Source organism: Geospiza fortis, unplaced genomic scaffold, assembly GCF_000277835.1.
Source record: "Geospiza fortis unplaced genomic scaffold, GeoFor_1.0 scaffold200, whole genome shotgun sequence".
In the NCBI taxonomy this organism is placed as follows: Eukaryota; Metazoa; Chordata; class Aves; order Passeriformes; family Thraupidae; genus Geospiza; species Geospiza fortis.
Window position 1 is genome coordinate 344,819 of NW_005054353.1, and position 14,368 is coordinate 359,186.

A 14,368-nucleotide genomic window follows, 5' to 3' on the forward strand; every position below is an offset into this window, starting at 1 on the left:
CCAAAGCAGGCAAACAAAGAAAGAAACAAACAAAACACTGTTGGGACAAGACTAGCTACAAACTGTTTGAATACACAAGTATTTACCTGTGTTTCTTCTCAGATGTATTTCTAAGCAATGCCTTAAAAAACTTATTCTCCAAAACCAGATTAACCAGGATGTAAAAAATATGAAATGACATATGCTTATATTAACTGAATATGTTATAGCCATTGGCAAACTTGTTTGGTAATTATTTCTTTCAGAGAAGATCATCATGTGCTTTATAATAGAGATGCTTATGTAATACAATTAACCAAACCACTCAGACGACACCAGCTAAGTCAGGAATGGGATTTCTTATGGGTCAGTTATGGATTACTTCTGCACATTATACAAGACTGCTTATCACAAAATGCTTAAATGCTATTGGGAACGAAGCCCAGCACTCAGCATTCCCTGTCCCACTTGAGCATAGGGCCACGTATCCCCAGTTTCTCTCCCCAGCTGAAAACCTTATATCTGGAGCATTCATATGGCAGATTGGAGCTGTGGGTTTGAACCCTCTTGGCTTGAGACCCCTAGAGCTCTGATTTCAGAGTCTCTCTGTGATGCTTTTACACCAGACTATTGTACAAACAGTGAGTAATGTTACGTCTGGCTGCGTTTTAAAGGATGGTGTTAAAATGGTACTTGCTTCTTAAATAAAATTAATGCAGTTATAGGGCTTCTGAAAGAAGTTAGGAGCTTCTGTCCTTTAGATTTTAGGCGTGCTATGGGACTGAACTCTGCAACTATATAATCTTCCAAACTTGCTTGCTGGTCTACTGAAAAAAGCCAGAATGTCTTCACACAGGGATCACTGAGTGCCAAAAAATGGGTGTCCTTCATAATTTTTATAGTAACTTGTGAGTGACAATCTCAAACACTCTGCAAACATGATTGCCACAGCACTCAGGCAACTATCATACATTTTTCTCAATTCACAATAAAGAAATGCAAAAATGTAATGCTTGTGAAACACAATTTGTCAGTTGTCTGAGTGGAGATTCTGCCTTGGGGAATATGCACATATTTTTTGTACTTTGTCAATCAATTTAGACTGTGTCCATTCCAATCAGATTCACAGATAAAACTGAATAGTGAGTTTCTATTTTTCCAATTTCTGAATTCACCCTTTGGCTCAGTGACTGGCTTCCATTTTCTATCTCTGGAGAGCATAATGTATCCTGAATATCTGTGCTGATTTATATTCACAGCACTTCTCTGCTTCCATTAGCCATCATATAAGGTTTTCAGTTGGGTTTGAAGGACCATTATGGAAAGATGGATGGATGGATGGATGGATGGATGGATGGATGGATGGATGGATGGATGGATGGATGGATGGATGGATGGATGGATGGATGTTTAAGAGCAGATAGTGGAGAGGAAAGACATAACTGTGGATCCAGTGACAAGAATTGACAGTTGTAATTTTAATGTCTGTGGTCAAATTAATGGTTACAGTTGTGTTCCATTGAGGGTGGGGACCCACAAACCAAAAAGTTTGTCAGGTTATGTACCTGCAGGTTAGCAGAAGAGAACCCATATCCCTTCCAGGGAGGAGTTTCTTTTTGTCTAATGCAACACTATGGAGCACGCAGTTTTCTGATGGAGAGTTCCCAAAAAGAGTCAGGGGGTGTTTGGGGTCCTTGGTGGTCCACAGTCCTCTCTAGGAGTATGACCACTGTTTGACCCTGCTTCTGCACTTATGCTGTGTGTTTGTGTGGTCACCACAGAACAGGAAAATTTGCTCCAGAATGGGACTGCCCTACCTTTGTATGTTCCACATTTCCAGGAATGTTCTGTTCCAACCTGCCCACTTGAATGGCCATTAGTGTTTGAGGCATAGCAATGCATTATCTCCTTGCTGTCTGTCACAGCACGTGTCACAGCTGAGACAGCCATGATACACAGAGTGTCACCATACAACTTCAGAAGGCTTTAGGCATTCCCCCATACAGAGTAACATCACATCACTTCAGAAGGCTGCAAGCATCTGCCCTTCTTGTTCTTTAGCTCAACCTTTTATATTCTTCATCCTACGTACATTGCTCCTGTGTGCCCTCTGTTCCCTTTGGTGATTGCTCAGTGCCCCTGGGCACTCCATGGCTCATTGCTTTCAATGCTGCTCACCTGCTTTTCACAGCTGTACCCATTGGGGATGAGGCTCCCCCACAGCCCCACTCCCAATTACCACAAACTGTGTACCTACAGCTGCCCAGACTTCTGTGGGCATTCCTATCTCCTCTCACTTCTTGTTGAACTGTTGGTAAGTGAGAAAATGTCTTCTGAGGGCCCTTAGGGCCATTGACCCATACGTGAAGTTTGGGTCTGCAGAATGAAGAAGAGTGCTTACTCCCTCACCAGGAGGTGAGACTTTTCTCCTACCAGACAGATTTTGTTTCATAAAAGAGTGAAGGGAATGGAGAAGTTCACTCATATCATTAATTCTCCAGGGCAGGAGACCTACTGGAAATGACAGCAACCTCAATGCTGAAGTAATAATATTGATGTAAACACAGTAGCCTTAGGACACATGGATTTAAAAGAAGATCAGAGCACAGGAAGAGGTCTCATCCATTATTTATCAGCCCATCTTTATCAGCTGGAAGATGGACAGCTCTTTGGATGGACAGGGCTTGCTGTCACTTCTTGTCACACCTGATGAAACAGACTCTGAACCTGAAAGAAATGGATCACGGGTTGTGACTTAGCATTATGAAAGTGCAGTAAAACAGCTAAATCTTCACAAAGGGAACTGCATTCATTTGCAGAGTAATCTCTAGGTCAGATTTAATTACTAATTATATTGTGTCATAATAAACTCATGAACATGTTTCAGTATATTTGAGAAACTTATTTTAGTAACATGAGGATTTTACTAGAAATCCTGTTAATAAACTAGTGATCAGTGCTAGGGAGGGGATTTCATGTGTAGTGCTTTTCACAGTTAACATGCTTTAGCACTGATTTACTGAGGTTACATTGCAAAATATATTTATGATTTTTGTCATAATATATATTTGAAATTCTAAATGTTGTTCTAATTTCACTAGATAAATAGTCATAAGATGCTTGCAGCCTTTAAGGGTGACATAATTTATTAAATGCTTTTCAAATATGAAGGTTTTTAGATTGTGTAGTGCATAAAATACTGCATTTGCAAGCTGAAACATATGGTATTAATGAAGAGCAACCGCTGACAATTTCCTTTTCTAAGTAATGAAACTTTTCTGATTAAGGGCTGAAGATGCCAAGGTAGCCATTCTGTAATCTTAACAACGTGCACAGATGTACTTGAACACATGGTCATCAATGCATGTTTGTAAACTCACAGGAGTATAATGTGAATCACACTTGGAACTATCCCACAAAAGTCTGTTCCAAAGTCTATTTAGATCTACAGAACAATTCCTACTGATTTTGTGTGTTGTGGTTGAGGTCCAAAAGGAGTGATTATGGATGTTTCTTTGCAGAAGGCAGGTTATCAACTTCTATAAGAATTGGTGAAATCCTTTCATGGCAGACATCCCTATGGATATTCCCTATGTACATTTAGACAATCAGTTTATCATGCTCTTTAATGACCAAGAAGCAATGCTGACAAATCTGGAAATTCCATTATGAATAATTTATCATCATCTGCATAAAATATCTCAGACAGTGCACTTCAGTGATATTCTTACTTGTTATTGAGATATTTTAGGAAATGTACACTCATTCTTCATTCAGACATCTATTTTATCCTCAGTCCCTGCTGGGGTTCACAGACCAGCTCCTCCTTTGTCTTCTCACAGGCAAGCTAACTAATGTCAGTGCAGGTGCCATTAAAAATTGCTTGTTTAGGCATAGTTTTCCTGGTAGGAGTCTTGGTTCAAATCTCTCCTCTGCCCTGTGTGGCCTGAACTTACATGTCCCATGTCCTAGAAAGCTGCCTGGACTCCAGTGAATGGGGTTGATATATGACTAAACCTGTCCTAATTTCCTAATTGCTGTCAGATGTTTGAAGGATTCACTGAAATGCTTCTGGGAGTATAGATCTTCTTCTGATGGCTGAATACTCCAGAAGTATAAAACTGGAGATTTATTTAGACATTGGGTAATTTGTTCTCCATTTACTTTCTTTTTCCCCACTCCAAAATAATTATTAGCTATTCCAGGGAGGGCTCAGAAGGAGAGGTTTTCAGGACTTTTCTCACTCTGGCAGTTTGAGCACTCCTCCGGGAGGCAAGGTTTAGCACTCTTGACAGAGGAGAGCTGCAGAAGAAGGAGCCACTAAGCCACTATCACTGCCAGATTGAGCAAATTCAGGTACCAGCAGTGAATGGATGAAATCAAGCTGTTACTGGGGTTACTATGATATGAGAAGAAAGCTGTTTTCTTTCATAATGAAAACAGTATACATATTGGACTTGAAGGAACTTCAAGCTAATATTATTTCTTTTCCTGACTATTCTGCTCCTGCTTAATAATTTATTCTTTTTGGGTTTTGGAGGGTTTTGGAGGGTTTTTTTTTGTTTTGTTTTGTTTTTTTGGTTTGGTGATTTTGGTGTGGTTTTGGGGTTTGTTTGGTTGATTGGTTGGTTGTGGACAAGGCCTTAGGGCTTTTCTTTTCTGTAAATTTTCTCATCTGACTTCTTTTTTAAAAATAAAAACTTCTTTCCTTTCCTGCAGGTCCTGTTACCACCATATGATGACCCTGCGAATGGAGCTGCTAAAGATCCACCACCACCTTATGTGTCAGCATAAGTGAAGTGCTGTGTCCCTAGGGAGGATAGCTTTACTTTACAGACATTGAAGCAATAGTTTGACAATTTCACTTCCAGCATATAACCTCTGTGGGTTACACTTTGCTGTTTTGCTGACATATTGAAACCTAAATTGTATGACTCATATTCTGTAGATAGTTTTAATAATTTGCTGCAACTACAGTAGTGTTTCAGAAACTAGTGAACTAGTTTCAGAAAAATTCTGGGTAGCACTAGGGTTACAGTAGTCACTGAATAGCTTTTTCCACCATGTCTGACATACAGTGCTAGAGAACATAGAACTTTGCATTCTCAATCAGGTTCAGAGTGTAACTTACAATTTTTTAATTTGCAAAACTTCCAAAGCATTACAAATATGTTTCTCAGATGCCCACATTCAACTTCAGAATACAGACCAAGTCAAAAAAGTGACATTCCAGTTCATTCCTCTTCTGCACGTATTTTTGAAGTTACTATGCTATGAGTGATGATGATGATTGCAAGAAGAATTAGTCTTATGCACTCTTCTCATCAACCTGGCTAATGGGAAACATATTTAATTGGGAAGGATAAGTATGGGAAATGAGAATAGACAAAACACTTTATGTATAACAAGCCAGAACCTGTGGTCTACACAGACTCACTTCATCCCAGCCTGATACCATTCTAATGCTCAAATAGCAAATTCTAATTACTTTCTTTTCCCGCCTACACACCTTTTTCCTCTCCACTAACTTCACAAATAGTATTTTGAGGTCACAAAATCCCTGCTTTAAAGTCCCATGATTAGGTGACAAAGCTGTGTCTTTCACACTCAACATGCAAATGTTTTCCCATTGGAATGTGCCTGTAAATATCGCAATGTTCTGCTGAGTGTTAACTAAATTATGCAGATTCTAAGATACATGTTCCCAACCTGTGGGGAACTTTGAGCATGTAATTTTCTTGAGCATCAGCAGATATATTTTGTCTGTTTCTCATATACATCAATGTGAAGGTATAGATTCCTTTTATGACTGAACTGGTTGTACTGAGAATCTTTCTCGTGGGACTCATCCACCCATGAATGTTTGTGTGAGGTATTTATTTCTTCTCTAGAGAAGTGCCTCCTGCACATGTAACTTTTTGTTTTGATGAAGTTTCTACTTTTAATTGAAAAGAAACGTGAAAAGGGACTATAATGTGTGTCTCTACCTCTCCTTGTTTCCCTCTGCATTTGGGGTGATTGTACAGGCTGAAGCTCAGCTGGTGCCATTGCACAGCACCCCAGGTAAAGGGCAGTGCAGAGCTGAGTCACAGTTTGGAGGGGCACCAGAAGACACCAAGGTGCCATCTCTCCTGTGGCTGGGCTGGCATGGGAGTCCACACCCTCCTGTCCTCACCTTTAGTGCATTGACTCCATTCTGCTGACTGAAGAAATGTGGAACTTTTCCTGACTTTTTCTGGAAAAGAGCTTTCCAGAGGAACACAGGACCAACAAATTCTTTTCACAGAGATTGCAGCTGTGAGCTGTTCTTGCAGAAGCCAGGGAAGGACAGATATTTTTGCCTGTCTCTCCCACACCCCTGGCAAAAGGCAGGTCCCTGGTCCCCATCTGCTTGTTGAAATTTTAGTTCATGGTTTATCTACTCTGAGATCAAGCTAAGCAATGCATTTGAATGAACCAATCCTGAAAACCATCCACTGATCTTTGTCACAGTCCTGTTTTTTTCCTTTCTGAACAATGCCATCTACTCTCATTACAGGTGTCTTTGGGAATTAATCTGAATTTGGGTATTGTGCTGGCTGGCTGGGCTTCTGAGCTTCATTTTCTTTCATTCTTGACAGACTTGTGAAGGATGTTAAGCAGTCATCTGTTTGAGAAAAGCTGGTTGTAAATACATTGCATCTGTGTATACAAACTTCTCTACAATAAAAGGGATTGTTTCCTCAAGACTATGGAAATAATTTTTTTATTGTTTTCCAAGCACAAACATACATAAATTCCTGTCCAGTCTGTCACTGTAGAATTTTCTCTGTAGAGGACTAGAAGATATTTTTCAGTCCACTCACCAGTCAATTAATCATCTTTCCCATCATACTGTATAAATGGAGGAGAAGACAGTAAATTCTGTAATTTATTGCACAGTAAGACCAAAAGATAATTCAAGGTTTTAGTTCATTGTCCAAAACCACAGGCATTTTTTTCAGGTCTGATGAAGTGTGTGATACAGAACAGGGCTAAACTGAGCTACATTGAAAGCTGGGGCTTCCTTTTCTCCACACCATAATAGGGATAATGTGCTAATTCACATGAAATTTCTTAAGACTTTAAGTTGTCTCACTAAGGAATTAAGACTTCTTCACACATCCCATGCATGCATAAATGTGAGTACAGTGTGTCCTGCCAGAACTCCCCTTGGATTTAGTCCAATTTGAGTAAAAGAGGGCAGGAAAGTTGTGGTATCAAATCCATCACATTCTTGGACACAGAGTAAATAGCTGGCTATGAGGAAACAGATATTGTAATATAAGTTTAGCTCTGGTGACATATCAGAGAATCCCCATGAGAGATGGGTTCCACTCCTCCCAAACAAAAATGAGATTCTGTGGGTTACATAAGAGACATAAACTCCAGCTGAAGGGTTTTTATCCTCAGATGCTGAATTCATTCTCCATTTCCATGTATAATTCTGGGGAATTTACACCACAGCTTTTCTGTAACTCATTTTTTAATAGTCATCTGTGACACAGCCCATTAAAAAGCTGGCTTCTTAAGGTTCTGTGTTTTGGGAACTGCTTACTCCTATTTTTTTCCAATATTCCTTGCATTTTTTCCTTTCTCACAGGTTAATATCTGTTTACTCAAATGGTCTCCTGGTTTTGTATCTGAAACTCTAATATAGCTGCTTTTTATTAATAATTTTTAGCAACTTAGGAGTGGGAAGGAAATACTTTGAGGAAATGTTGACATGAAACATCATAAATATAAGGCCCAAACCAGCAAACAGGAATCTAAACTTTGATAGTACCAGAAATATAAGTAGATCTTTTGCTGAAATCTCTTCTGGGGTTTTGGTTGGGTTTTTTTTTTTGGTTTTGTTTTTTTGGGGGATTTTTGGTTGGCTGGTTGGTTGGTTGGTTGGTTGGTTGGTTGGTTGGTTGGTTGGTTGGTTGGTTGGTTGGTTTTTTTATGTGTGCTACAAGACATTGCAGGCTTCACAAATCCTACACATGCTAAGGCACAAATCCAACTTTTCTCATATATGCCTGATGCTTTTATTCCTGATTCAGCAACGCAGCAATGCAGCTTTCCTTTGTTCTACACTCCATGCTTCATATTGGAAAAAGCAACAAGGAATTTGTAGTGGTGACCCAACAGTGTGGCACTCATGCTTGTAGGTACATGAAATTTTCTAAAACAATTGCTAATGACCATCATTTTAGGTGTTAGTCTGTCTGTACTTCACTGGGAAAACCTCTGGTTGGTAAAAACAATCCAGTCTTGATATGTTAGCAAAGGCCACATCGAATCAATATACAGTCAGATAAAATCTTGGCAAGGAAGCAGAGCAAATGATAACCAGTTCCAAACAAATTCCAAATTCTTTCAAATTAGGGCATTCCTCACCACTACCCTGTTGGCTGGGGATACCATGGACAATTTAAAAATTGTTGCTAATAACAAATCTGTGCACACTGGTGTTTGGAATGTGCAAAATGGAAGACTTGGCTACTGCTAAGGGCAGAAGGGGAAAAAAAAGGAGCAGGAGCAGAAACAACATGGGAGGGCAACATTCATGTACATCTCTTAAACAGCAGAGAAACAAGGTTTACTGCTGCAATATTGGTTGACTTATGTGCCCTTTCTCCTCTGCTGTGGTCATGAGGAAATATAATTGCTCATGTAACCTCTTATATTAGCTGTTAGACAAGCTCTTTCCAGAATTCTATCACTGAAGGGGATGATAACTTTGTCTTACTTGTTTTAATGCAAGGAAGTCTACAGATTAATATTTCTAAACCAAAAGGAGGATTGGTTTAACGCCTGCCAAACTGTCTAGTCAGACAGTTGACTCTAAACTGCTCCTCTGGAGCTAAGTTTTATCCTTAGAGACTTCTTAGCTGTTCTCTCCATAGAGGCTGCTCTCCTTAGATGCTGCTTCTCTGGAGCCAGGTTGCATCTTTCCCATTTACCCATCTCTATTAGTTGTAGAAACTGCAGTTAAATACCACAAAAAAGCATTTCTTGCAAATTCACTATGGAGATGTTTCAACACTATCTCAGTTCCCAGCTCTGAGAAATCCAAAACAGCAGCTATAGCTATCTAAAGGGAGGCTTGGCTCTGATAAATCAGGATTAGTGTTCTTTCAGAGAAAGACTCTGGTATTTGTAAATGATGTCTCCACCCCATGGGTTTGATCATTCTGCACTGTGGCCAGTTTTTCAGCTGAATAGCTCAGCAGGGTGTGGAATACAGATCTGTGACCTTCTGCCTGCAGCCTGTGTCCACCTCCAGCAGAAGAGGATATTCCAGCATTGGGAGTGAAAGCCTCATTGTCACCCAGCCAGCAGATACAAAGCTATTTCAAAGCAGAGGCAGTTCTACAGCTATACCCCGGACAATGAGCTACAACAGTAGTTTATTTTAGAGAAGAACCTTAGTGAAATTTAATGCAGTAAATTATTTTCTTTTTCTTCAGAGGAATTAACTCTATCATAGCTGAAACCAGGACACAGATTATTCAAACGTTTCAGGCAGGAGAGTTTTCAGGAAATAATGAAATGTTTTCATTTCTAGTCAGAGCTGGACTTAACTAATTAGTCTGAGTGGAGGACACAGGGTCACTTGGAAAGCTGAGTAAACAACAAGGAGATGAATCAGGCCTGCAGCAGGGCTAGCTACTTGGCTTACAGGAGAAGCTTTGCTAGACAAAAGAGCTGTGAAGCTGCTCTGAGGGAGGGAGCTGCAGCACTGCAGAGGCTCTGCAGGCGTTTCAGAAGAGACTTCTGTTTGCTCTTTGAGGTCGACATGACCAGCAATAGCAGAGATGAGCCACATAAATCTTTTTAGCCCAGAATCCCTGAGCTCTATCACAACACCTATGTGCATCCTAACTCTATAGCTCTAACAGGCTTCTGTTTCATATAAACTTTCCATAAGTATGTAAATGCTTCGGGTTTTGAAAGTGTTGGGGTTTTTTTCAGATTTTTTTTTTTATGTAATATTGAATCTGTTTCCCTCTCCAAAACTCCCCATTTCAGGACCCTTCATGACAATACAGGCAAGCATGAAATTAGAGGTCCAACATAGGTAAATTTTTAGCATCAAATCTTCTGATCCCATTCATGGTGCTCTTCAAATTTCAGATACCACCTTAATAAGATGAGATATGTTCTACTTTATGGATGGAAGATATTTCAGCCTTCATTCTGTGCCAGAGGCAAGCACAAGACAGGCACCCTCTCTCTTATGGAGGGAGAAAAGGTGTCTGGATAGGCAAGTACTTTTATAGTCTTATTTTGTGTATCACCAGTACACCAGTTTAAGATCAACCGATGAAAAATAAATCAACGGGGCACTCCAGGAGATTGATACTGTTTATGTGAATGTGGTCATTCTTGGCAATATCAGATACACTCACCTGGGGCAGCAAGAACAATGAAAGTAAAAGAGCTGGCCATTAGTTAAAAATATTTACCTTTTGGGAATTTATAAAGTCTTCTGCCCATTAAATCATTAGAAAAATTGGATGACTTTTTTTTCTTTCATTGCACTAGAGCAGAGGATGAAATTAGCTTTGTCAGTTGGACAGAACAGCTTAAATTTCCTGCTGTTGTGTGATCCTGCAGATTTGCTTCTCATTAAAAAAAAAACAGCTAAAGAAGTTCAAAAGGCTCTTAAAAACAGACTATTTGATCCACTAGTTTTGGGTGGTTTTCCTTTAAAAAATTGACTTTGCTTATTTTTTGATGCAAATCTTTTCCTTTAAAATACATAGATATCAGTCACAGTATCTGTGGCCATATGTTCATCTAGAACTGACTGGTTTCTGTTTCAATGTATATTTTCTTTGTGGTTTTTTATCTTGTGTATTGTCAGCAAAAGAAGGCCCAAAGCACAACATAATATATTGTTACCTTTTGGTTACTTATTCCTCTCTGCAATTCAAATTTTCAGCCTGGATAAAAGGTCCTGACATAGTAATTTGGACAAATAAGTTTCAAATAAAGGTAATGTATCATTGCACTCAACAGACGCTGTCTGAGCACTCCAGGGGTCTAGGAAAGTAGTCCTGGTTAAAAAGGGAAACTCAGAAAAACTCCTCTGTCAACTGTTGCACTCCTATTAGCACCAAGCAACAGAACATGCATGGTTCCAGAATTGCCACTGTGCAGGTGTAGAGCAGCAACATTTAGATGTGAGCTGCTTTATCTGTGGCTCTTGTACAAGAGGCTGCACCAGCAGCACAGTCCCAGCTGAGCTCAGACCAGTTCATTTTACATACTCAGCCTAAGGATGAGCTAAAAAAAGGAGTGTCTAAGAAAAAAGGAAGGTGGATGTTTGAGGAAACAAACAATCAAACATCTACCAAACAGCTTTGTCTCAGAGGTTCTGAGACCAGATAAAGTCACAAGCTAGGAAAGTTTTAGGATGTGATCTCTGGTTGTATTCATGGTGTCTACATGCACCCAACATAGAATGTCTTTCCTGGCCATGAGCTAGGTCCATACTTAGCTCACATTCCTTCTGCTTGCTACTTTTTCAGTTATAAATCACCTCTGTAGCAATGCTTTTCTGAAACACAGGCAGATTAGACCTACTACATTTCCTTTGCCTCAAAAAAAACCCACAACAGGTTGGGTGAGCACATCCTAATGTTGAGAAACTAATTCTGTATTTATCACCTGTTCATGTTTTGAAACATCTGTAATATTTTTTTCCTTTGAATTTTGTTCTGAAGTGTTTAGTATTATTTGGATTAGAATGGAAGTTGAGATGGCATTTGTACAAATCATGATGATCTGAGGTATTTATTGCTTTTAAATTTGATATACCTCTGCTGGGATGGAAATTGTCTCCTCCCCTTGATGTGAATGTGTTTCAAGGTTCACGTCTCCCTTGTTTGTAGTTGCTGCAGCTCTCACTCATTATCCTGTCTTCGTCTGTGTTGACTGTAATAAAATATTTATAGATAAAAGTCTTTAGCATTGAATAGACAAACAGAAGCAAGACAGATTTCTCAAGGACCTAGATAAAATTTTTGTTAGTTTCTATTGCAAACAGGAAAAATTGAGATCTTACTAAAAAGTAGTTTGAAATAAATAAATTAATTAAAATGGTTGTTGGTGTAATAAAAAGTCTATTAGCTTTTGCCAGTGGAGGAATTCAGCTTCTTATTTATTGACATGCAAGGTTTGAAATGCTTATCAACAACATCATAATGTTGTTGTACTATTAACTGTCTTTATTAGTCTACAGAGAGATCAAACCATAGTTTTTAAATAATTTCAAACATTTGTATCTGACAGCCTTATGATTGGAAATATAGAATGTATGTGTAATACTAGGTCATTTGTTTTATAAACCACACTGTACTGCAATTAATCAAGAAGAATTTGCAATGCCAATGCAAATTTGGGTCTATCAGTCTTATTGTTAAATTAGAAGAGACATCCTTTCTTGGGTCCGGTGCTGACTGAAATCAAACTGTCTCAGTTGACTCCTGAAGTGCCAGGTCAGCAGGTGTTTGGTATCTTAAAAAAAAGAATGCAAGTTCCTACTAGTTACAGTGAGTTTTCCTGAATTCCTACAATATTTTGAAAGCAAAACTTTATCAATCTTTTCTTTCTCTACTATTCCTCCTAAATAAAGACAAGACTTTCTTTTCTCTTTTCTTTTTTCTTTTTTCTTTTTTCTTTTTTCTTTTTTCTTTTTTCTTTTTTCTTTTTTCTTTTTTTTTTCTTTTTTCATTTCTCTTTTCTTTTCTTTCTTTTTCTTTTTCTTTTTCTTTTTCTTTTTCTTTTTCTTTTTCTTTTTCTTTTTCTTTTTCTTTTTCTTTTTCTTTTTCTTTTTTTTTTCTTTTTCTTTTCCTTTTTCTTTTTCTTCCCTAGACATCTACTGTGGTTCAAACTACTGTCATGTAAAGCAGGTATGTTACAGATGGTGAGTAACACTCTGACCAACCATTACTGGTCATTTGTGTCAATTACCATATGATTCTCCAATTTTTATCACTTAAAAATCATTTTAAAGGTAAGGATATAGAGTTCAAGGCTAAATCTAATCTGTTTTCCTGAAGAAGTAAGTAGATAATTTTCTCTATCTCATCATCCATCTGGAAACTTCATCCTTTTGCTACATCCACAGGTTCTAATTTGGATGTGCACTCCCCTTTTTTCTTTGCTGTTTGGAGCATCTCTTCCTATAGCTAGCCGCCTGCTTGAATCACTCACATGATTCTAATTTGTACACGGTACATTATACCACCTCTAAAGGGAAATGAAGAGAAAGATATTTTGCAAACCCACATTGTTTTCTTACTTGAATCCTCTGCCTTGAGCTAACATTTTCTATAATTCCAGGAACATGCTGCTGGTTAAAAACAAATTCAGTAAAGACTCAAACACAGATGTAATGAGAAGTGTTTCTTTCTCACTTGTGGTAAAAAGGACTATCCTGAGTGTTATTGATAGATCAATGATACATGAATTACACAGTTCTGTTCATAATTCATGGTTTGTAAACTTCATTATATACATATATAAACAGGGGAACTGAAACAGATCAAAGAGTTTGAAGGAGTATGAATATGTAAAGAGCTTGCACATCTCTCCCACACTTCTGTGGTCATCTTACTGTGTTTTATTGCCAGATGTTTGAGGATTAGGATCTTGACAAGATGTACTTGAATCTAAGAATCATTTCACATTCTTAAAGTAAATGAAAAAGGCAAGTAACTCCCTGGTGTGCATGGCTGGACATGCAGGCTCAGGCCCCTTTTGCCTTGCTGTCTCTGTCCCCCTGCAGACTTCCATCTTTCTGAGTGCCGTGGGTAGCAGCTGAAGTCAGCCATAGGGGCTCAGAGAAATGGACACAAGGCAAAATTTTGATTGTTGAGGCCCACATATTGCAATTAACTAAGTTCTTCCTACTGAAATTCTCTTGGAAACTCCATTTGACTCTTCAAAATGTTTTGGAACAAGAAAATCAGAACTCCTGCAGATGGTTACTGAAAAACAAGTATTTGCCTTATACATACATTACATCTTTTCTTAATTTTCTTCAGAACTATTTGGCAGCTTATGATTACCATCCAGGCTGGATAATGTTTACTGTGAAAAAACTTTGATGTACCATATCATCAGAGGCAGGACTCAAAGAAGTTATGTACTGTTGGTAAAATATATACTGAATTCACCTGCAGACAGCACTCACCTACTTTATCTAGCTGAAAACTTGTCCTGGGATTGCTACTCTGCCATGTATATTCACTTCTACTGTAACTTTGAACATATGAGCAGGAAAACTGCATTTTCAGCATTTCCCTTGGTAATTTAAGCCATGCCATGCTTAAATGCAACTTTCCTTCAGAATCCAAGACAAGGTTTTCTT

The 14,368-nt window shown here is 38.6% G+C and overlaps 1 protein-coding gene across 1 annotated transcript in view; it reads left to right on the forward strand.

Annotated features, from left to right (window-relative positions):
• Positions 1-6,705, forward strand: part of LAPTM4B (lysosomal protein transmembrane 4 beta) — a 59,812-nt gene extending 53,107 nt beyond the window's left edge. The window contains exon 7 of the mRNA XM_005423445.3: positions 4,699-6,705. Coding sequence (XP_005423502.1) covers positions 4,699-4,773 — 75 coding nt within the window. The 3' untranslated portion in view covers positions 4,774-6,705. The remainder of the gene's footprint in view (positions 1-4,698) is intronic.
• The last annotated feature ends 7,663 nt before the right edge of the window (positions 6,706-14,368 follow it).